This window comes from Ixodes scapularis, unplaced genomic scaffold (genome assembly GCF_016920785.2).
Source record: "Ixodes scapularis isolate PalLabHiFi unplaced genomic scaffold, ASM1692078v2 PGA_scaffold5__190_contigs__length_132052651, whole genome shotgun sequence".
Lineage (NCBI taxonomy): Eukaryota > Metazoa > Arthropoda > Arachnida > Ixodida > Ixodidae > Ixodes > Ixodes scapularis.
The window spans coordinates 82,347,930-82,372,199 of NW_024609880.1; the positions used below are offsets into that span (position 1 = coordinate 82,347,930).

The 24,270-nt window shown below is 45.8% G+C and overlaps 1 protein-coding gene across 1 annotated transcript; it reads right to left on the reverse strand.

Moving 5' to 3' along the window:
- Positions 1-17,389: 17,389 nt before the first annotated feature.
- LOC8030391 (mitochondrial import inner membrane translocase subunit Tim17-B-like) lies at positions 17,390-17,915 on the reverse strand. Its single transcript, XM_029979373.2, has one exon. It carries the CDS (start codon positions 17,912-17,914, stop codon positions 17,390-17,392), a length of 525 nt encoding a protein of 174 aa, XP_029835233.2. The 5' UTR covers position 17,915.
- Positions 17,916-24,270: the final 6,355 nt, after the last annotated feature.

The window sequence follows — 24,270 nt, forward strand, 5'->3', positions numbered from 1 at the left end:
AGAGATGAGCTCTGATAAGAAACTGAAACCTAGAAACTCGTCCAAATAAAGCTTTTTACAGAATGCATAAAACGCTACTCCTGAATTATATCCTTCTAAAACAAACTTGATTTTGTGGTTTTCAATGACTCAGCAAGTTTCTAATTGAAACCATATTTTCATTTTCACTAATTAAAAAGTTGATTAACAAATTGTATTTAATTATCTGACTGATCGTTACGACTAGGTCCCTATACTACGTACGCCTGGCCGTATAACTCGCCTGCACAAACCGCATTAATATAGCTTTCACGACCTTTCTAAACATATATGTAAAGCTTAAAACTAAATCGCCCTGTACAACACTGAAAAGGCGAAACCAACACGCTGGAGCCATATGGCTCCACCATGCTGGTATCGCCTTTTTGCTGGTATAGGATGTCCCATATTACGTTATGCATGTGTGGTTCCGTCCGCCTACATGGTTCCGCCTATATCCACTACGCTGGTATAGGATGTCCCATAATACGACACGCTTGTATGGTTCCACCCACCTGTATCGTTCCGCCTTATTCCACTATACTGGAGCCGCCTTTTTCGCTTGTATAGGATGTCCCATATTACGGTTACGCTTGTATGAGCCTTTTCCGTCATCTTTCCATCATCGAGATTTTCCAACAGGGTGGTGGCAAGCACCAGCCAATCAAGGCCAGAAGTTTGTTTTTTTGCCGCGCATGGCAAGTGTTTTCAAGGTGAGTGATGCCTATCTGAGTTGTTTGTTTCATTCCTCACAGACACTCTATTTCCTGTCTGTATAGTGGTCTTGTGTCAGGCTTTTGTGTCTCTGTCCGGCCAAAGCATCTGTGTTAGACTAATCTTTAGGATATGTGCAGCAATTCTTGGCAGCAAGTGGCTGCCAATCAGGAACACGAGTTTGTTCTCGGTCACCGAGAGCAAGTATTTTCAATGTGAGCTATTGCCCGCCTATATGAGTTTTGTATATCATTCCTCTTGAATGCCATAACCTATGTGTAGTGGTCTTGCATTAGTATTTTGTTGTCTCTCTTCTGCAAAAACACCGAAGTTTGACTAAGACCGGGTTCTTTCTTATACATGCAGGTCTTGGTGGCAAGCACCAGCCAATCAAGGCCAGAAGTTTGTTTTTTTGCCGCGCATGGCAAGTGTTTTCGAGGCGAGTGATTGATGCCTATCTGAGTTGTTTGTTTCATTCCTCACAGACACTCTATTTCCTGTCTGTATAGTGGTCTTGTGTCAGGCTTTTGTGTCTCTGTCCGGCCAAAGCATCTGTGTTAGACTAATCTTCAGGATATGTGCAGCAATTCTTGGCAGCAAGTGGCTGCCAATCAGGAACACGAGTTTGTTCTCGGCCACCAAAAGCTAGTATTTTCAAGGCGAGCTATTGCCCGCCTATATGAGTTTCAGCATTCATCAAGGAGCGCAAAATCAAAGCCCGGGGGTTGGCCATTGCAAAAATGTTGACTCGGAAGCGCATAGGGAGGAAGCTTTATAAAAGTATCCACCTGCTTCTACAAGACAAACCAAAACTAAGAATGTGGGTTCCATTTGAAAAAAAACAAACAAAAAAAACATTGTCAGCTTGAATTAACTCGGGGGCGGCACGGAGCAAACAAGCCACGGTACGAGTATGCTTGGTTAAGGCGTTTGTAGGGGTGGTAGATGACTCAATGTTTTCTAAAAAACTTTTTTTTTCTAAAAGTGTGGTGGTCGAATATTCAGGGATGGGCATTAAGTCGGGATGTTAAGGTAAAAATTTCATCCAAAATTTTGAAGGCCTTGTCCCCCTAGCGAGGGGGACAAGGCCTTCAAAATTTTGGGTTTGCAAAAGGGGTGCGTCAGTATTGACGTCTCATTTTACATCATGCGTCTCAATTTAAAACACACTATAAATTACATGCCTGAGATTCGTTTGGGTGTACTTTCTCTCAGCAAGTACATGGTTCTGTCTCAAAAAGGTCTAATATGATGTTGACCGCTCCTCAGGTCTCCACCGACGATTCATCAGGACGAGACCCAACCGGGACACTAGGGAAGAGCGGCTCAAGCAAGGGAGGCTACATATACGACAGCTTCTTGCGGACAAGAAACGAAAATAGATAGATGGTGGGTGTTTAATTTGCTATGCCTTTTGGCGTGCACATTATGTTTGTTATGTTTCAAGATTCCTGCAGAGTTTGGTTTCAACTATTGTAAAATACCGAGCATGCGCCCAGGTCGCAGAAGCGCCTACCCTCTGATTCGGAACGATCCGCAAATAAGCAAAGGGCATACCAGACACCCATCCACCTGTTTTGAGCCGTGCCCAAAATATTGAAAGAGCACATCAAGCGCCAGGTGCTGTGGCGTCTTTGCCACGATAGATAGCGCCAGTCGCAGAGCTGACAGATCCGTGACTGGCGCAAGCCATGGCATGGCCTTTGGGAACCAGGGAATCGAGATTAAAGAAGTAGCGCAGAAATTGGAGGCGAGTGGTGAAGGTGAGCAGAGTTAACAGAAAACAAGGACGAAGGGAGTTCCGTCGCATGAGGCATCTGTGTCCCGTGCATGTAATTTTGAGTGTGCTGTAGGTGGCTACCCAAAAAAATTGTTACTTGGACGTAACTAATCGCAAATCTCTCTTGCAGTTTCCATGGCCCACAAGCCAGCCGGCGCCAGTTCGTTCTCGTTCAAAGGTGAGGATTCTAGATTTTCTAGATTGCTCTGAAGCAGCAATACTGAAGCCAGACAAGTGGTACGGCATATTTAATTGACAGAACGACTGGGGACGCTTTCACTGAAACTTGTTTGGCTGCAATACATGTGCGTATTGCAGCAAAACAAGCTTCAGTGAAAGCGTCCCTACTCGTTCTGAGCTCCGTCAATTAAAGGTGCCGTACTGCTTGTCTGTCTGGCTTCAGTGTTGCTGTAGGCGACAAAATGTGTGCCCAGTTTTGTCACAAGAGGCATATTATGTCACGCACATGTAATTTTGAATTTATCCGGCTTAGTGTGCTGTAGGTGGCTGGTCAAAGAAATTGATGCTTGGACGCAGCTAATCGCAAATCTTTCTGGCAGTTTCCACAGCCTAAGAGCCAGCAGGTCCCAGTTTGCTTTTCTTTAAAGGGCAACTCCGCTTAATTTAAAACATTTTGAGATAGTGGCCGATTTTGCTTTTTGAAGCACTCAAAAACAATCCCCAATCCTTTGTTTCGCGAAAAATGAAATATTTTTCGTGTAATTTTACTCTAGCCATGATCACAAACCGAAACCAAAACGGTGGCAAAGCCGGACAACATTGTATATACGGCATCACTAAGCATGTTCACCCACGTGATATACAAGGGGAAGAAGGAGCTCCCCTCTTATCAGGTTCCTCCTTTGTGCCTCCCGGATTAGCACAGGCGTCGCCATTCTCCTCCCAGAAGATTATAGAAGATTAACCTGTCACTCAAAACTCTTACAAAAGCAGCTTCCCTCTCCTCCTTTCAACGAGGCGATGGGCCTATCAGTAGTATCAATAGTCGAGCGCCGGGCCGGCCGAGCGCGTCACTCACGTCTCTCACGGCGCTGGCGCCACCCGTGCTCTCCCCGGGAAAGAAAACAAAATTGAAAAAAAAAGAAAGGAAAAAAGAAGCTGTACATGCTTGATGACGTCACGGGCGTTCCGGGAGAAGGAATTTGGAGGAAGCGGAAATGCAGCCGGGCAGTGTTGTCTGGTTCGCACGTCTCATCCAAAACCAGCGGATTCGTGCTTGTCAAACTTTGACAGCGATTTTAATGAACTTCTAGGCGGAATTCTGTCGTAATATTTGCCATGGGGGTTTTGTTGACGATAACAAAGAGAACTGGCATAGTTTTGCACTACTGGAAATGAAGCGGAGTTGCCCTTTAAAGGTGAGAATTCCAGATTCCCGAAGCAGGAATACTGAAGCCATACGACCGGTACAGCATTTTTAATTGACGGAGCTCAGAACGACTGGGAGCTGCTGCATTGAAGCTTATTTTTCTGTAATACAAGCGGGCGACATTGACACGTGCCCAGTTACGTCGCAAGAGGATATCTATGTCCCGCGCATGTAATTTTGAATCTTTCAGGCTTAGTGTACTTTACGTGGCTACTCAAAGTAACTGCTACTTGGACGCAACTAACCGCAAATCTCTCTTCCAGTTTCCACGGCCTACAAGCAAGCAAGCACCAGTTCGTTTTTCCTCAAAGGTGAGCATTCCAGATACTCTAGTTAGGTGCGAAGCAGGAATAGTGAAGCCAGACGAGCGGATACGTATATTTAATTGACCGAGCTCAGAATGACCTGTGGCAGTGGCATTGAAGCTTATTTTTCACAATCAAACGCAGACATAATTTTGAATCTATCCGGCTTGGTGAAGGATTGCTACTTGTCGCAAACTAATCACAGATTTTCATTTTGCAGTTTCTATATGGCTACAGCTAGCAGGTGCTGTTTTCATTAAGGTGAGGATTTCACATTCTGTTTTCAAACATCAAGTTTTTTAATGAGAGTCCTAAACAATTAACTTTCCTTTGCAGTAAATGCCAGATCCTCCAGTTCAGGAATATGTTAAATATATTTGGTATGGATAAGTCCAGTGTTTTGCTTCTTTATTCACAATTTGACAACAGCAACATTTTTTTAATTTATCACTCAGAAATACACACAAGAAGAGACTGCGTTGCAGAGAAATGTTGCGGTAAACGTGATATTCCAACTCGTATACAGTTTTATTGGTAGCCGATATAATATATTGGATTCCAATATCCATAATACGCTGAAAATATTGGAATCCAATACCGTATAAACCCTTATTGGATCCCCATACGAAATATGGGGATCCAATAAGGGTTTATATGGTATTGGATTCCAATATTTTCAGCATATTATGGATATTGGAATCCCATAACAAATCCTTATTGTAATACAATACAATAAATGTAATGTTTTCCAATACACTGTCTATATTGTATTGCAATACAATAAAAAGATATTGTTTACCAATATCCATAATACGCTGTTTATATTGGGGTTTTCCAATAGGGTTGTCAAGAGTTAATTTCAGAAGTTACTGCCAGCTGTGCCTCCCAGACATAATTAAACACCGTGTTAGTGGGGTTGTGCGAATATTCGGAATTTCGAACTGTAGTTTCAAATAATACACTATTCTATATTCGCTTTGAGAAGAACTGTGCTGTTCGTGTTTTTCAAAGTGTTGGTTGCGCCAGGCTAGTCCCGTTGAGTGCGCTTCTTACCGCGCACCGTTGCACTGCGGAGAAGCAATACCTGCGGAAGCGAGCTCCGCGGGTGTTGCTTCTCCGCTGTGCAACGGCGCTCGGTAAGAAGCGCACTCAACAGGATAACCCGCCACGATAAACACTTGAGAAAGTAGAAATATCGCAATTGCGTGCTTGGAAGAAAAGCATACATTGAACGCGGGGTGGTGCACGTATGCCGGCTGTATCTGAAAACAAATGGAAACTTTGTAAATGTGTATATCTACTTTGTTGTAAAAGTTTCAAAATTAAAATGACTGTTATGCAAGAGTATACTATGTTAGGCAGAGAAGCCCTTACAACCTGCGTTCCTCATGCGCGATTCATTCTTTTAGAGCACAGCTCTTAGGCGACCGTTTCAGGCTTGAGCGGCGTCGCCATAATCGCGCTTTGCATTATGGGAAGTTTCCCATAATGACGTCACGAAGGTTACCCTTGTGAGGGTTACGAGGGTTAGGGACGAGGGTTATCCTCGTGAGGGTTACAAGCGTCACCCTCACAAGGGTTGCGAGAATTAGTTACCCTCGAAAGGGTCACCCTCACGAGGGTCACGAGGGTTACTCTCACGAGGATCACCCTCACAGGGGTCATGAGGGTTATGAGAGTTACCCTCACGAGGGTCACCCCCCTGAAGTCCCGTGACCTGCCCCCACAAGGTCACGCGACCTCAGGGAGTCACCTATCCCTCAGTACCCTTCCATCCTCCTCCTCAAGAGCTGCGCTCTTATCCGGCGTTACAGGGAGTCGTAAACGTCTTTCATTTTTTAACTCAATTTAAACGAAAGATTATTTTATATAGCAAGATTTGTAAATTCCCTCAATTGGACATCTCTATAGGATTCATTTTATGTCAAATCCATCGTTTACTTGCCATTCCAAGACATCAGAACTTCTGAAGTCACAATTCATAAATATGGATAAATTAAAATTAGCTTATAAACAAACAAGTGGAACAACATTCACAAGTTTAGCTGGGTTTTCGTCTAAGGATTATGCAGTGATAGTAAAAAGCATGGAAAAACTATTCAATATTCAAATCGAAAATATTCGGCCAATACCTCTATTCACTTCTAACTCAAAATCATCTATTCGCACAAGACTACGTGTTAGTAAAAAATTTCAAGCAAGTGCACGTAAGATGCAGTACGAAGTGAAACATGTTCATACCTTTATTCTTGAGAAATAATTAGTGGGCCACGTCCAGCTTTCATTTGGAAGGCAATCTAACTTCCAGAGCAATCAAGTCCACATGGAGAACTACAGAACCTGGAAAGCAAAAACAAAAAATGTGGAATGTGATTAGGTTATGAACAGAATGCAATGACACAATAAACCTCCCAATTTCAGCAAACTATGAGTTACATGTAAGCGCATTGCAGGAGCCTCATCTTAACTCCGGCGAGCACTACAGTGAAACCAACTTGTAACTTATGATACGAAACCATTTTAACGAGGGAAGTTAGAAAAATTCCTTTGAAGACAGAATTTCCGCATCCAATAAGTTACTTCAAGTTTGTTGTCACGAGTTAATTTCAGAAGTTACTGCCAGCTGTGCCTCCCAGAGATAATTAAACACCGTGTTAGTAAGAAATTTCAAGCAAGTGCACATAAGATGCAGTACAAAGTAAAACATGTTCATACCTCTATTCTGAATATAATTAGTGGTCCATGTCCAGCTTTCACGTGGAAAGCAATCTCTAACTTCCTGAGCAATCAAGTTCTTATGGAGAACTACAGAACCTGGAAAACAAAACAATGTGGTATGTGATTAGGTTCTGAACAGAATATGATGACAGAACAGACCTCCCATTTGCTGCAAACTACGAGTTACACATAAGCAGTGCTTGAAGTCTCCCTTAAGTTGAGGGGGGTCCTTAAAAGAAGGGAGGAGGGTGGGAGGGGGGGGGGGTTCTGACGAAATGTATTAGATGCACATAAAATAAAACTGACTGATGACTCTGTCCCCACCGTACCTGTAACCCTCAAATTGCTAATCCCCAAATGTCACATTCCTGAAAAGAAGCTATTTTATTGCAAGATATGATTTTGATTTCACTAATGCTGGAGCTGTGGAGGAGGGTCCCAGACCATCCGTTAAAATCAGTGGGGGGTCCGAGACCCCCTGAGACCACCCAGACTTTAAGCGCTGCACATAAGTGCAGTGCAGGAACCTAAGCTTAATTCTGGCAGACGTTAGACAGTGAAACCAACTTGTGACTTATGCTACGAAACCATATTAGCGAGGGAAGTTTGAAAAATGCCTTCGAAGATAAAGTTGCCGCATTCCTAATGCACACAAGATGCAGTAGGAAGTAAAACACGTGCATACCTTTATTCTTGAAAATTAATTCATGGGTCATGTCCAGCTTTCATGTGGAAGGCAATCTTCATAACTTCCAGAGCAATCAAGTCCATATGAACAACCACAGAACCTGGAAAACAAATGTGGAATGTGGTTAGGGTCTGTATAGAATGCGATGACAAACTAAACCTCCCGATATCTCCAAGCTAAGAGTTACACGTAAGTGCACTGCAGGTGCCAGTGCGATTTAAGGAAGTCCACGTCCCAGAGATAAACAGGTGCTTGAAAACCATGTTAGTAAGAAATTTCGAGGAAGTGCACACAAGATGCAGCAAAGAGTAAAACATGTGCATACCTTTGTTCTTGAGAATTAATTAGTGGGTCACGTCCAGCCTTCATGTGGAAGGCAATCATCATAACTTCCAGAGCAATCAAGTCCATATGAACAACTACAGAACCTGGAAAACAAAACAAAAAGCGGGATCTGGTTAGGTTCTAAATAGAATGCGATGACAAACTAAACCTCCCGATATCTGCAAACTATGAGTTACACGTAAGTGCACTGCAGGTGCCAGTGTGATTGAAGAAAGCTGTAAACCCCAAATGAAACTACTTGAAAGGGGCATGGACACAGAAATTAGGCAAGTTAGAGTATTTGTTACATGACAACACTTATTGGACATACATGAAACATTTCAGCATATTTAAAACTCCAATAATTACAAAATTATTTTTTTTAATGTTCATCATTTTTATCTGGGGACCAGGATACCTTGACACAACTCCTACTGTCGCGACGGCAGCTCGTCGATAAACCACGTGACTCTAACTGAGACGTTAAACAATCTGTCTTTCGTCGTTCTCTTCCCGCGTTCGCCACGCCAAGCCTGTTCGTTACTCAGGCTCTGTACCTCTTTCTTCTTCTTCCGTCTCCCGTCATAAGTGACGTTGAATTCGAAGGAGCAAGCTGTGCCAGATATTCCAACTTCCCAAAACTTGGGAGGGAAAAGTGGGACAAAGGAGCTTAGTTGAGGCGAGGGACGCTTGGGCGCCTTCTGATCCATACCTGAAAGTGCATACAAGAGGTCTACGAGTGGCACCGCCCCGCAGCTTGGGACTGACTAGGGACACTAAAGGGACAAGGCAGATGTCGTCACCAAGGCCTGCAAACATGGCTGGCTCGCTGAGTAGGTGGACCAGAGGGTCCCGCAACTAATTATAATTTTTTGTGTGAAACTAATGCATTCTTTGATAAACAAATTTGGCAGTTTTATAGTAACACGTAATGGGCTTCGGTGACATACTTAGATTTCATTTTCTCCATTCCTGAAAAGTCTAGAACCATTTGAATGCTAAAATAATACCTACAGCTGTTGTTTTGTTTTACACGTACGGATAAACAATTGTTTATCTGTACGTGAAATTAATGCTTAATCTATTTAGAATGTTGTTATTGCCGCTACAAATTCTTGTTTCCCCCCTATAATGCATTACAGGAATTACAGATAAACCAAAACATTGAAGATAACTTAAATCATATGGCACCACCCATGGATATCAGTTTGTGTATTGAACAGAGAAGAGAAGCAAAAATAAAAACGTTGGAAGAGGAGACACCTCCAGGTGCATTGTATGGGGGGAACAATATGTGATCCACTTTTGCATAACCTATGCAGGTCAAGCAAAGCCCTATATCAAAGACCGCCCTCGGTGTCGTGTGAACATTTGGCAGTATAGTTACCAGATGCGGTTGCATGACCGAGTTCAATAAGATCAGATAACTGCAGGCTATCAGGATAGAATCGCAAGGATATGTGGAAGCTGGTGAAATTTTGGCTCGTGACAACCACAACTGCTTCCTCATCCAGTCCATCCCTTTGTTATAAAAGGATCTTGATCACCTTCAACCAATAAACAAAAGCAAGCATCCTCAGCATTCAGATAAGGTAGGTGGCACAGGGTGATTACTTGTTGTGTAGTATGTACCATAGAAATAAACCTGAGATGCAAATGGTGAACTGTGAGCTTAGAAATAATGTGTCACTAGTCTTTTTTTCTGTTTTTTGGGGAATCAAATTATTTACAATCTTTCTTATCTGTGCCACTTATATATAATTGAAAATGGAGGGAACCAGATTTGTGAACATAGGAAAAAAAACTATTTTCCTTGTACCGAACGATACTCCAAGTACAACTCTTAGCTACCGTAGAATAACATGCATCTGCCCATTCCACATTAAGCGCCGATATCCAAATTTTTAAGATCTTAGAAAATATGCACAGTACATTTATATGTAAAATTGATGACCAGGCAAGCGCCCATTCCTCATTTTTTCGCGATTATCTCTAAATTTTGAGTGGGCACTTGCCTGGTATTTTACGGTAATACAGTAGCCTACAATTGAAATAAAGAAGTGTCGTATCCTCCATGCCAAAAGATGCACAAAGGCTTGCCCAGTGTGATGCAGATGGACGCTGCGGGAAGCTCTTTGGGTTGAACATTGGAGATGAGTGTTACATTCTAAAAGTAAACAATGCAGCCCCCGCACCCCTCTCCCCTCCCTCCCTCCTCTGCTCTCCCCCCCCCCCCCAGTTCAACTTCAAACCATATAATTATCTGAGCATGTCTCAAAGGCAAGAAAGCCCAAGTGGCTAATGTTCCCATGCATTAAGAGACAAAATATAATCATCAGTGGTGAAGCTTACAAAAGAACTGCTTGTAGCAGCTTCTGCAGCAAAAACATGGCTTTTGTAGCACATAGTTCATTTCATTTATTTCACACTGCAAACTTAAGGACATCACGTCCCGAAACCAAGACCACACGCAACGAAAACAGCACAACCAAGCACCGGGGCAGGATACCACTAGCAGACAATAGTTGCTTGAACGACGGCAAGTTAAAGTATTCAAACAACGAACCTCCAGCAAAAAGATGTCCAAGCGTTCCTTCATGAATGTGGTAGTGTGCCTCGAATGACTGGCATGGGATAGCGGCTTCTGTAGAGGCATCGTAGCGGAAGACCAGTGCTGGGAGGCTTCTAATGCTCCGAACTTGAAATCCACCAAAATGGGTCCCAGGAACCACTGTTTTCCCGTGGTTGGCTCGAGAACAATCAATTTCGTGGCGTCCTGTGGTTCGTCCAGCATATGGGCCCCGTCATTGCTGGCGATGCTCAGAAGTATAATCTGCAGCAAAAAGATGCGCGAGTGCTTCATCACGGCTGTGGTAGCGTGTCCATCACATTTGAGCTTTTGGAGCAGGCGATTCCAGTTTATCACATTGTAAAAAGTGATTCAAGTACTATAGAAATTCCCGCAGTTCCTCACAGTGTCATAAAAACTATTATAACTGCAATTGTGACACACAATTACTCACAGCAAAAAGATTGCTGTTGGAAAATGGGATAGAAAGCAAAAACACAGAACTTTGGCAATGACCTCATTGCCTTTAAAGCTTGATGCAATAACTAAATCAGTCCCATCTTCGACAACTGGAAAGCAAAAAAACTATTTAAACATAGCGAATAAACCACACGTCACAACAAGCATTTTTCCCTAAAATGAAAATAATGGGAGGAAGATTCATATGAGTGTTTCTCAAGTAATCGGTGCCACCGAAACAATGATTGACACCGCTCTTCCTCCCACGCAAGGCATCAATCTGGTTCCAGCCAAGGAGAAGCTACTACAAAAGGGAAACTAAGGGTTGGACACTCTTCTCGGAAAGTGGCCACTTTTTGCTTGAGCATATATTTTAATAGTCGCTTTTACGTAGGCAAATATAAGCGAGTAACTTGGAGTTCCTCAATTTCATGAAAGAAAAAAATTGTTTTCTTGTATGGAAGCTCACCGTGGGACGGAAGTGGTTTCTGTACCTCAGTCCTATTTATTATTGAACGGTAATACATCATATCTGCTGAAAGTATTTAATGAATCATAGCGGCCAAAGCAGGTGGCATGTCGTCATCTGCTTTCAGCCAGCATCTAATTAAGAGCCTCAAGTAAGAGTGTGTTCAACTGCTAGATCAAGGCATGTGTTTATGGGCGCCACTTAACTGCAAAATTTTGCTGTTGGTTACGGGGCTACGGGTAGTTTTTCAACGTAAATCCAGTTATAAGCAGATGCTTGAAGATTTTACGCAAAGAATAAAATAACACTTTTCTATAGACGCCATTTTTGTTCCAATAGGTTAAGCATTTTTTACACGCAGAAAACTGTATAATCCGCCATCTTTAACGCCGCCATTAAATTGCAAACGCACTCCATGGTTTAAGTTGAATGCACTCTTACTTGAGGCTCTCTAGCATCTAATGACGTCGGTGGTGCCCATCTCGTGGTACCACCGACGTCATGCACGCACGACCGTCGTTCGCGCAGTAGGCCTACCTGACTGATCTCTAATATAGGGGCCTGGAAGGCGCTTAGCCTAGCTCGGAGTCGGGCACAAGTGTAGCCATCGGAAGTTCGATGCTTGTCCCAGAAGTCGAGTGTTTGCTGGGTTTTATAGTGGATTTAGTTAATGTTTTGGTTCATGCTTTCTTGCATTTTTACGTGGGTTTTAATAATGCCTTTTAGTAATCAATCTTGAGAATGAGGCACTTGAACTTGGGGAGTGTACACTTAATCAACTAGAATCTCGAAATTTTCAGACGTGAAATGGCTTCTAAGAAGACTTCTCGGGCCTGCATGAACTGTTATTGCGCGACAAGCAGGCTCTATTGTTATAACAAAAGCAAATCAAGCGCCTTGGACACTGTTTGGACCACCGCTCGTAAGAGTGCGAAAGCCTGTCAAGCTCTCACTTCCGGGACAAGCTGCTTACTTCCGGTGCCTTCGTACCTGTTCGCTCAATGCGCCATCCACTCCTCTAGTGGAGATTATTGGCCGACCTCAAAACAAACTGCCATAGACAAGAACTTTTTTTTCACATAAACTCACTGATCTCTATGACAATTGCTCAATCGCGCATCCCCGCTCCGCGAGTGCGGCCACCAGACGGCAATCTTGCACGTCGAAAAATCATGTTTTTGGAGCGTTGCGGAGGCTGGCCGCAGCGTGCTGAAGACACGTTTTCTACTTGTTCGTCGTCATTCGCCAAAAACATTTTTTTTAAAACCCTGTGTAAGCCGGATACTTGCTAATGACAACATGTGTGAATTTCTACGGAAGCGCAGTGCCGCAAGAAAAAGGCACAACTCGTCGAAAGCAACTTTCGACGGTTTTGCGGCATGATCAAAGCTTCCTTGGCATGCCGAGTCTCTGTGCCTTCGCACGCTAGATTTGTGAATATACGAAGAAAAACTATTTTCCTCGTACTGAACGACACTCCAAGTACAACTCTTAGCTACCGTAGAATACCATGCATCCGCCCATTCCACATGAAGCGCCAATATCCAAATTTCTAAGATCTGAGAAAATATGCACAGTACATTTATATGTAAAATTGATGACCAGGCAAGTGCCCATTCCCCATTTTTTTCGCGATTATCTCTAAATTTTGAGTGGGTGCTTGCCTGGCATTTTACGGTAATACAGTAGCCTACAATTGAAATAAAGAAGTGTTGTATCCTACATGCCAAAAGATGCACAAAGGCTTGCCCAGTGTGATGCAGATGGACGCTGCAGGAAGCTCTTTGAGTTGAAAATTGGAGATGAGTGTTACATTCTAAAAGTAAACAATGAAGCCCCCCCCTACCCCCTCCCCAGTTCAACTTCAAACCATATAATTATCTGAGCATGTCTCAAAGGCAAGAAAGCACAAGTGGCTAATGTTTCTATGCATTAACAGACAAAATGTTATCATCAGTGGTGAAGCTTACAAAAGAACTGCTTGTAGCAGCTTCTGCAGCAAAAACATTGCTTTTGTAGCCCATATTTCATTTCATTTATTTCACACTGCAAACTTAAGGACATGACGTCCCGAAACCAAGACCACACGCAACGAAAACAGCAGAACCAAGCACCGGGGCAGGATACCACTAGCAGACAATAGTTGCTTGAACGACGGCAAGTTAAAGCATTCAAATAACGAACCTGCATCAAAAAGATGTCCGAGCGTTCCTTCATGCCTGTGGTAGCGTGCCTCGAATGACTGGCATGGGATAGCGGCTTCTGTGGAGGCATCGTAGCTGAAGACCAGTGCTGGCAGGCTCCTAATGCTCCCAACTTGAAATCTACCAAGATGGGTCCCAGGAACCACTGTTTTCCCGTGGTTGGCTCGAGAACAATCAATTTCGTGGCGTCCTGTGGTTCGTCCAGCATATGGGCCCCATCATTGCTGGCGATGCTCAGAAGTATAATCTGCAGCAAAAAGATGTGCGAGTGCTTCATCACGGCTGTGGTAGCGTGTCCCCCACATTTGAGCTTTTGGAGCAGGCGATTCCGGTTTATCACATTGTAAAAAGCGATTCAAGCACTATAGAAATTCCCGCAGTTCCTCACAGTGTAATAAAAACTAATATAACTGCAAATATGACACACAATTATTCACAGCAAAAAGATTGCTGTTGGAAAAGGGGATAGAAAGCAAAAACACAGAACTTTGGCAATGACCTCATTGCCTTTAAAGCTTGATGCAATAACCAAATCAGTCCCATCTTCGACAACTGCAAAGCAACAAAACTATTTAAACATAGCGAATAAACCACACGTCACAACAAGCATTTTTCCCTAAAATGAAAATAATGGGAGGAAGATTCATACGAGTGTTCCTCAAGTAATCGGTGCCACCGAAACAATGACTGACACCGCTCTCCCTCCCATGCAAGGCATCAATAATCGATCCAGCCAAGGAGAAGCTACTACAAAAGGGAAACTAAGGGTTGCACACTCTTCTCGGAAAGTGGCCACTTTTTGCTTGAGCATATATTTTAATAGTCGCTTTTACGTTGGCAAATATAAGCGAGTAACATGTGTGAATTTTTACGGAAGCGCAGTGCCGCAAGAGAAAGGCACAACCCGTCGAAAGCAAGTTTCAATGGTCTTGCGGCATGATCAAAGCTTCCTTGGCATGCTGAAGCGCTGAGTCTCTGCCTTCGCACACTAGGTTACCGATCAAGAATTGGTGCTGCGATAAAAGTTTTGTAGGTGTGTCGTGTATAGATGTCTTTGCATCTTATATCGGCTAAAGAGTTCTGGAGCATCCAGATGTTCAGGCGAGCTCCTACCAATAAAGGGGGGAAAGCAATCTGTACAGTTGCTCTTATGCACTATTAACCATGGCTGTGTTCCAAATCTACTCTAATAGATCACATAGCAGAACAAATAGAGCAACGCTGTAGAGCAAGGAGGGTTTTCGAAGGCAAAAGTACAAGACGGCGAGAATGAGGATCTTTGAAGCGCGGTCAATATAGTCGTGTGCAGCCTGTTGACCAATCACAATTAGGTGAGCCGTGCTCAAACGTCAAGTGAAATTAAGTAGGTTCATAATGAGACACCGCTGATCACTGATGAGGAGCTGTTGTGCGCGGTATTCTCTGAACCGTCGAACAACGAAAAAAAGAAGTACCTTCCTCCCCTCTTCCGTCGCTACTTAGTTACAAATACAGTCGTCAGAGTAAAGTAAACCGCTGCTCGAGAGGCGCCATTGCACTCGCAAAACACATTCACACGGTGTCGATTCTTGACCGGCATCCAAGCGTGCGAAGGCATAGAGACGCAGCGCTTCGGGGTGCCAATGAAGCTTTGAGCATGCCGCGAGACCGGCGAAACTTGCTTTCGACGAGTTGTGCCTTTTTTCTGCTGCACTGCGCTTCCGTAAAAATTGTCACGTGTTCTCAACGGCAAGTCTCACGTCTTACATTGAGTTTTAAAGAACTTCGGTGAATGACGACGAACGAGTAGAAACCGTGTCTTCAGCACGCTACCGCCAGCCTCCGCAACGCTCCAAAAGCGTGCTTTCTCAACATGCAAGATTGCCGTCCGGTGGCCGCACTCGGGCTGCAGCGATCAAGCGGGGGTACGCGATCCAGCAATTGTCCTAAACATCAGTGTATAAACTAGAGAAAACACGACATGCTCTTAAATTCAGTATGCGACAGCGCTCATTATGATTATTCAATGAGCGCGGTTCAGTCTTTCATGTTAAAATATGATTTCTCCGGTTCTTCCCGCGCCCGAAAGCGAAGGGGTGACGGCGCCCGAAAGCAAAAAAAGGTACGAACAGAAGGAGTTCGGGAGAGCCCACTCAGCCCAGAGCAAACCAAACACTCATGGCGATGAGCCCTGTGCCTGCACATGTCCATCGAGTCGAGTCTGATGCGTGGATAGGTTTCCCTCGCGCAACTGAGTCGGGAAGCTAAAGCAAAAAATATGGCGCGTTTTCTGACTCAGCCCGCGCTATAGCGTTAAGTTACGCGTCTTTGATTCCTTCTGCACTTCGGTTATCTCGCAAGGCGCATGCGAAAATGAGCTAGCTTACCTTCTTAGTCCGGTTGAATTGTGAAAGATGATCGCCGCGACGACGAAGTGTGCTGCCGAGCTCCCCGCCCGTGGTGGTTCACGCGCGAGCGAGCGTACGCGGGTAGGGACCGGGAAGTAAACATCACGTGATGGACGGCGCTCCTCGCTCGGTTGTCGTCGTCCGCGAGCTGAGTGCGCCGGCCTTTGGGTGGGTCTCCCTCCGCCGTTCGAAAGAGATTTTAGCATTGGCACGAATGGCACGTAACATGAGACATCTGTCAGCAAGAAAACTATCTCTAGAGCGAACGTGGCGTGTGTTATGTGTTTTTACTTGAAAGAAAAGGGAACACAGACCTGAACTAAGAAATATGTGAAGCCGTACATTTACGGACTCGTGCCGTCATGTCGTCTCTACGGCGTTTTGTCCGTGCGCGCCTCTCACGGCGCTTTCCTGTTTTTAAAAAGGCTGTTAACTTACGGTTTTTTTTTACAGTGTACCGTGAAATTAGTTTCAACTTCTCCTTCCGGGATGAAACCAGTGCTGTATCTCAGTCGGCGCTCGATATTTCTTTCTTACATTGCTTACGTCTACAGTCAGACACAAGTTAAGAGTCCGCCGAATGAACCCCACCACGTACCAGCAACGACATCAAATTACTATGCCGATCAACCAAGAAATGGGGTAGTCATGAGGACGTATGGAACGTCAGCGCGGACGTGCACCTTTGTAGCGGATTATTTGAGCATCTCGCAGGAATATTGACAGGCGGTAATGAGGGTGCCGGCCTGCGTCTGGCCCATTCTTAACTAGTATCTGACTACACGTTATATGTATAGATTCTTATGCTTATGCGCACACGACTCAATACAAACAACGCACCCGGAAAATCGCTTTCAGAATGAAAAGTGCTTTCCACCCTGCGTTCCCCTCGTTCTCTTTTTAGAGCGCAGCTCTTTGGCGCAGTTTCCACGTTTCGCGGCGTCGGCGTCGGCGTAACCACCCTGATAAATTTAGCGAGAAACTGAATTGGTGTTGAAGTCACGTGACGTCAATTTTCCCGCAAAATCTAGCGGAGAAGCTGAATTGGTTCATAGGTTACTTGACACGAAGTCATGTGACGTCATCTTCCCCACTAAATTTAGCTTCGAAACTAAATTGGTGTTGAGGTCGCGTGACCTGAATTTCACCGCTAAATTTAGCGGGGAAACTTAACCCGCTAAATTTAGCAGGAATATTTTCCCGCCAAATTTAGTTAAGAAATTTTACGCGCTGCGCCTAGCGGGTTAAAAAAAGGAGGGGAGGGGCATACCCTCCCCACGGTACCCTCCCCTGCTATCCTCCTCCTCATGAGCTGCGATCTAATTTCGCATTACAAAGTTTTGTAAACGTGTTTCACTTTTTTTTTATCTTCCCTTGAGTGTTTTGAGTTCCAACTCTGCGAATCTAATATTGCCACGCGCCGCTCCTAGCTGCGAGGGGTCTTCCATCTGTGGATTTACTGGCTTGAACTGTTCAGCCGAGAAGCGAGTGAAGAGAATGCCCACGCCTTCAATTAGGGCCAGGAGGACACTACCTATGACCGCGGATCCCACCATTGCGCCGGTCCCATTTCGGACTGCCAAGATGGCTCCCGTAAGGGCACCACTGGTTATGAAGTTCCATGGGTCTTCCTTTTTGCGAATCTTCACCACTGTGCAGTCTATCGTCAAAAACAAGCCTCCCCAAACTGCAAAGTTTCCGCCTATGATTGGCGCCCTCTCTTTAATGGCACCCAGGCTTCCCAGCAGACGACGATTGACTCCCGAAGGGGCATTCCTAAATCCCTTGCTGCTTTGAAACACAGCCCCACCGATGGCACCCATCGTGAAGGCTCCACCGCAGTCGTCCACTATTCTCCATGGGCAAGGTTCACGTGCGTACTCCTCCATGTTGTCTCTCTTTGCGGAGCCCCTTATGTACCCTCGTTGGTTTCTGGATTATTCGGCGTAGAACTTTCGGTGCGTATAGCAATCGGAACACGATCAGGCGAGAATGTTCTCGAACTTACGAGAAGCCCAAGTTGAAAATATAAATAAAAGGACAGTCCGCCTGACTGGAATCGAACCTATACCTTGCACGCGAAAGTCATGCGCGCTAACCACTGGGCCACGCGCGCGCTTGCTCACCCACGCGCGTGGCATTATTAACAGTTTTCACATTCGAACCAGCTCATGTAACTGTCGGGATCGGGAATTTAAATATTAAATCTGCCACCCTTCTTATCTTTTCATGAAAAAAATAATAATAATATGTCGCCCGAAAATACAAAGAAAGACAAATGCCGGTCAATCTTACAATATTCGCGGCTTTGGCGTATGTGAAATTGAAGCTAATTCTCACTCTCTCGTTACCTCTTTTTTACCGGAATGTTTCCAGAAGCTCGCGCTGCGTTCGCTTGTTACCATTAACTCTGTCGCTGGGGTAGAAAAAGCCACGTCGCCCCGGCTGAATCGTATAGTTGGCGGACGTGTCCGAGCGCGCGTGCGCGCGTGAGGTGAATACCGGCATAAACATCTGAGACCCACGTTCAAACGTTGGACCCGGACAATCGTGTCGTGACTTCTGGAACGTGCGCAATTCTCCCTCAGTGCATCTACGATCACGCCACGTGCGACTCCTCTACACCCCGACCCTTACGCCCTCCATCCCTTGCATTCCTTTCAAGAGGACACGAGATAAAAGCAGAGTTAGGCTCACGTCTCAGGTTGAAGGACGCCACTGTACGAAATCTTGGTTATGTCAGTCGAGAATGGATCCGCGGCGTCGGGAGGATACGCAAAGTTGCCCCCGAGTGTAGGTTCTGAATAGTAGAATCCGACAGTGAGCCCTTACGCGGTGGCATGATGACCACGCATTCTAAAACCAATTCGATAATGTTATCACCAACCCCCCCACAAGAAATAGAAGGTCTTATAAATAAGATAGAAATATTGTAGCCCCTGGCGTAGATGAAATAAAACCCACTCCCATAAAATATTTTTCTAAAATTATAAGTAACATCTTATCCCATGTAATAAATTGTACTCTAGAATCGGGTATATTCCCAGACCCCCTAAAAATTGCTAAAGTTACCCCTGTCTTTAAAGGAGGGAAACCATATCTACAAAATTATAGACCTATATCAGTCTTGCAATATTTTCGAGAATATTTGAGGGAGTTATACAAAGCCGATTATATCAGTTTCTTGTAAAGCATGATGGCATAAACAAATCACAGTATGGTTTCCAAAAGGGCAAATCATCAGAGCAGGCACTTATTGAGACGAAGGATAAAATAATATATAACATGGAAAATAAATTATACACACTGGGAGTTTTTTTAGACTTTAAAAAAGCATTCGACACGATTCAACACCAAATTTTGTTTAGTAAACTTCAACTGTACGGAATACGAGGAGTAGCTTTGGCTTTAATAAAACAATATCTAACAAATCGCCTTCAATTCGTCAAAGTTAACAACTCTGTCTCAACCACGTTGGAAGTAAAATATGGTGTCCCCCAAGGTTCTATCCTAGGCCCCTTGTTGTCCCTCCTTTATATAAATGATATTACTGCTATTCCTAGATCTCCAGAACTGATTATGTACGCAGATGATACCAACGCATTTTTCGCCTCTGCCTCCAAAGCATCCCTAGAGTCAATGGCAAATAGCTATCTCGCTGAATTAGCAGTGTGGCTCCATAAAAATAAACTTCAACTAAATTCTAAGAAAACCAAGTATATACTTTTTGCCCCAATAAACAAACATGATAATACTCCAATAAGTTTGCATTTCGAAAACACGATTAGAGAGCAAGTCCCCGAACAGAAACTTTTAGGCGTTTGGTTTAACCAGGAGCTTAGCTGGAATGCACATGTGAATAATTTGACTGCTGAGCTTTCTCAGGCAGGTGGATGTTTGTATAAAATAAGAAACCTGATCCCTACATGGTTAAAAAAACAAATTTATTACTCTCTTTTTTACTCAAAGTTAGGCTACTGTATATTAGTATGGGGTACCACCACGCCCACAAACTACAATAAGATTCTTAAATTACAGAATAAAATTTTGAGGTTATTTGAAAGTTACACGGGGAATATGCAAGACCTTCCAACTGAGCCACTTTTTAAAAAACACTGTATACTCAAGGCTAACAAAATTAATAATTTCAAGTTAATGCAACATATCAAAACTGAGAAACTATGATACAAATACAAGTGATGTAGTGCACAGATACACCTTTCGGCACTCTTTAAGACGACCCCCACAGATTCGAACAAATTACGGAAAGCAAACTAAAGATTATCAGGTGACCAAATTATTAAATTCAATTGGGACCTTCGTGGATTTTAATAACTCCTTTTCTAAATTTAAAAAAGAGCTGAGGACACTCTTGGTGGGCAGTGACACTGTTTTATAGCCATTTTTATACATGTACAATTTGATGGTTTTTATCTCTGAACTTGTGAAAAGTTTCTTTCATAATCTATATTACTAGTTGCGATCCTCAAGATGATGTATTATAAAGCTACGACATTATTTGAATCGCTGATTGTTCTACAGCTGCATGAGTGTATACTATACTGTGTACCGTATGTAGGAACTGCAAAGGGGACAGAGACCTTCGTCAGGCATTTTCTGCCTATAGTCTCTGTTCCCCTTTCGGTTGATCCGAAAGAAATAAAGACTACAATTTAATTCAATTCAAATTCGCTGTTTATTTTCTTCATTAGATGCTCGTATGCCCTCGAAACCTATGCCCAACTGTGCCTTTAAAAAAAAGCAAGCGTTTGCATGTTTATTTTCAAAGAAAGCACGATGGGCAGCCCACTCGGAAAGCAACATAGGAACACCGCTTTTCTCGCACCGCGACGTACTGTCACCGCGTAATCTTCCTGCATCTTTTTTTTTTTTTTTTTTTTTGACAGCGCGTTTTTTGAGAAATTTTGTTTGAGGCAGTAGGGTTTGTATCTATAAACTGAAAACAAGATAACATCTTCGATCTTCTTTTAGTGTTTTCACTCACTTCAAAAGTGATGGCGAGTATAACATAAACGTGCACATATTACAATCGGACTTATACACTGGAAAAAAATATGTATATATTGCCGCGCGCAGGGCTGAGAAAGCAACGCTCGGTCACGGACCCCCAGAAAGTTCTCGTCTATTCATGTGCCGCACGTAACTTCTATCATTTATTCCTGCTTTTGTTTTCTAGAAAGTGCATGTTCATTCTCGCCCCGATCACGGGACGCTCGAGCCGCTTTCGCCGAATCTTCGAGATAGTGACACACTCTAGATAAGAGGCCCCCCGCTACCTTGTCGAGTCAGTTTCGCTTCAGCGTTCGACTCTGCTGCCACGCCGACTTCGACGCCCGCGACGCTCTATCATTATCTTTTGTACTCTTTTATGTTTGGCACAAGTTCGCCACATTAAACGTTTATTTCTTCCTGTTTATTTGTTATTTTTGGTCACCACCCGTGACATTTTGGTGGAGGTGCGGGGTACCGCATGCCCGTGCAGCGTTCCCCTCCAAGGGCCCGCAGCACAAGTCCGATTCCCGGCATGGTGAGAAGACCATTCACCGCGGAACCTGAACCTCGGACCAGCCGCCGCATAAAGGGAGAGGATCCTGAGTACGGTCTGCTGCCGGACAAGCCGAGGCCCAAGACGACGGCGATGGCCAACCAGTCGGAGATCCCGGCCGCTTCTGCCGTCGTATACTTGCCCGTCGCACCCCGGACTCCGACGCCTTTCACCGGGGAGATCCACGAGGACGTTGAAGATTGGCTACAACGTTACGAAAGAGTGGCCCGCCATAACCGATGGACACCGGAGCAGTGCCTTCAGAACGTCTACTTTGCTCTGGAAGGCACGGCACGCACCTGGTTCGAGAACCACGAAGCGTCCATTGCGTCGTGGGAAGAATTCCAGGCCGAGCTGCGACGGACCTTTGCCAACCAGCACCGACGGCAGCGTGCCGAAGAACTCCTGCGAGCGAGAACCCAAGGGCCGACCGAGAGCGTCACAAGCTTCGTCGAAGACGTTCTCCACCTCATGAATCGCGCCGACCCAATCGCTCCTGAAGAGAAAAAGCTGCGAGTCTTGATGCGCGGCGTCAAGGAGAACATCTTCGGTGGCCTTGTGCGGAGCCCGCCTACCACCGTGGAAGCTTTCATCGCCGAAGCAACCAACATCGAGCGCGCGCTTCAGGCACGTGCTTCCCACTTCCAGCGACATCCAGGCGTCGCTGCACCCGCACCGCTTAACGGCGAAAACACTCCGGATACACCGGACATCCGGGAAATGATCCGAGAGGTTGTCCGGGAGGAACTGCGAAAGTTGCTGCCAACTACCAACCGTCCGCCAGCCCTTTCCATCGCCGAGGCTGTCCGAGAAGAAGTGCATCGGGCGCTCCAACCAGAGGTTCCCGTCACCACGGTGGCACCGGAGGAACCCATGTTGAGCTACGCCGCGATGGCCCGACGACCGCCGCAAGCCCCCCGCCAAGCCACGTCGCCACCCCGAAGAGACGCCCCAACGCCGCATTACCCCCGACGACAGGAAGATCAAGGGCACGTTCACCCAGAGCAACCTGCGCCGAGGAAGACAGACGTCTGGAGGACGGCCGACCGACGCCCGCTGTGTTACCACTGCGGGGAAGCTGACCATGTGTACCGCCGATGCCCATACCGACGAATCGGGCTGCGCGGGTTTCACCCAAACGACCCGCGCCCCCGGTATGGTGAACGCCCTCGGGAGATCGACGAGTATCTGCGACGACCCCAGTCCCCCGAGCCTGCGTCCCGCCGAGAGTTCCGATCGCCTTCACCACGACGTCCAGCTTCGCCGATGCACCGACCCCGACGTGAAAGCCTGTCGCCCCTCGCTCCACGCCGGGGAAACTAGGCGCGGCAACCCCTGGAGGTGGAGTTGCCGAAGACGACCGACGCCAAGATCCTCCACGAACGTCGGAGGGCCCCCACTCAAACGCTACCGGAAACCGAAACGACGCTCCTGAAACGGTGTCCAACAACTTAAACGTCATCATCGACGGCCACGACGCATCGGCACTGGTGGACACCGGAGCAGACTACTCAGTCTTGAGTGGGAGGCTCTCCCGCCACCTTCGAAAAGTCACGACGCCGTGGGATGGACCGCAGATACGAACCGCCGGAGGACACGTCATCACGCCTGTTGGAAGGTGCACCGCTCGCGTCAAAATTCACGGCGAGACGTGTCCTGTGAAAGACTGTTCCAGAGACGTCATTCTCGGCATGGACTTTTTGTGTGAATACGGCGCCGTCATCGACCTTGGAGAAAACAGATTGACGCTGCGGACACCTGTTCCGCCTTCAGAGAAACTCCAAACTGCGTCAGCCGCCGTCCGAGTCGCTGCCGACCACGTGAATCTGCCGCCGCGATCAAGTGTTGTCGTACCCGTCGTGACCGATGCAGCTACCCGTAGCGAAGTTCTTCTGGAAGGCAACCTCCAGTTGCTCCTGGGAAGAGGAATAGGCGTCGCACGAGGAGTAGCCGAACTTCAGGATGGCCGCACTGTGGTCCTCGTGACGAACTTCCGGAATGAAACGCAACACCTCACAAAAGGTGCAGCCGTTGGCCACGTCGAGGATCTCCGAAACTCCGCCGAAATCGCCGCCATTACTGATGAATCCTCGCCACCTCAGCAACACGGTACGTCGCCAGCGCAACTCGACATCGACCCTAAGCTTCCGGACCCGAAACGACGGCAGCTGATTAACCTCCTCGCCGAATACCGTGACTGCTTTGCGACGTCGTCGAAGGTACGCCAAACAGCCGTTGCGAAGCACCGCATCATTACCGAGGACGACGCGCGCCCTGTGCATAGATCACCGTACAGAGTCTCCGTTAAAGAAAGGGAGGTGATCCAGGAGCAAGTTCAAGAGATGCTGAACGACGACATAATCCAGCCATCAAGCAGTCCGTGGGCCTCTCCAGTCGTACTGGTTAAGAAGAAGGACGGAACGCTTCGGTTCTGCGTGGACTACCGGCAGCTGAACGCGGTGACGAAGAAAGACGTCTACCCACTCCCCCGAATCGACGACACGTTAGACCGGCTGCGCCACTCTCGATACTTCTCATCGATGGACCTGAAGAGCGGCTACTGGCAGATCGAAGTCGACGAACGGGACCGAGAGAAGACAGCTTTCGTCACGCCAGATGGGCTGTACGAATTCAAGGTGATGGCCTTCGGACTGTGCACGGCTCCAGCAACTTTCCAGC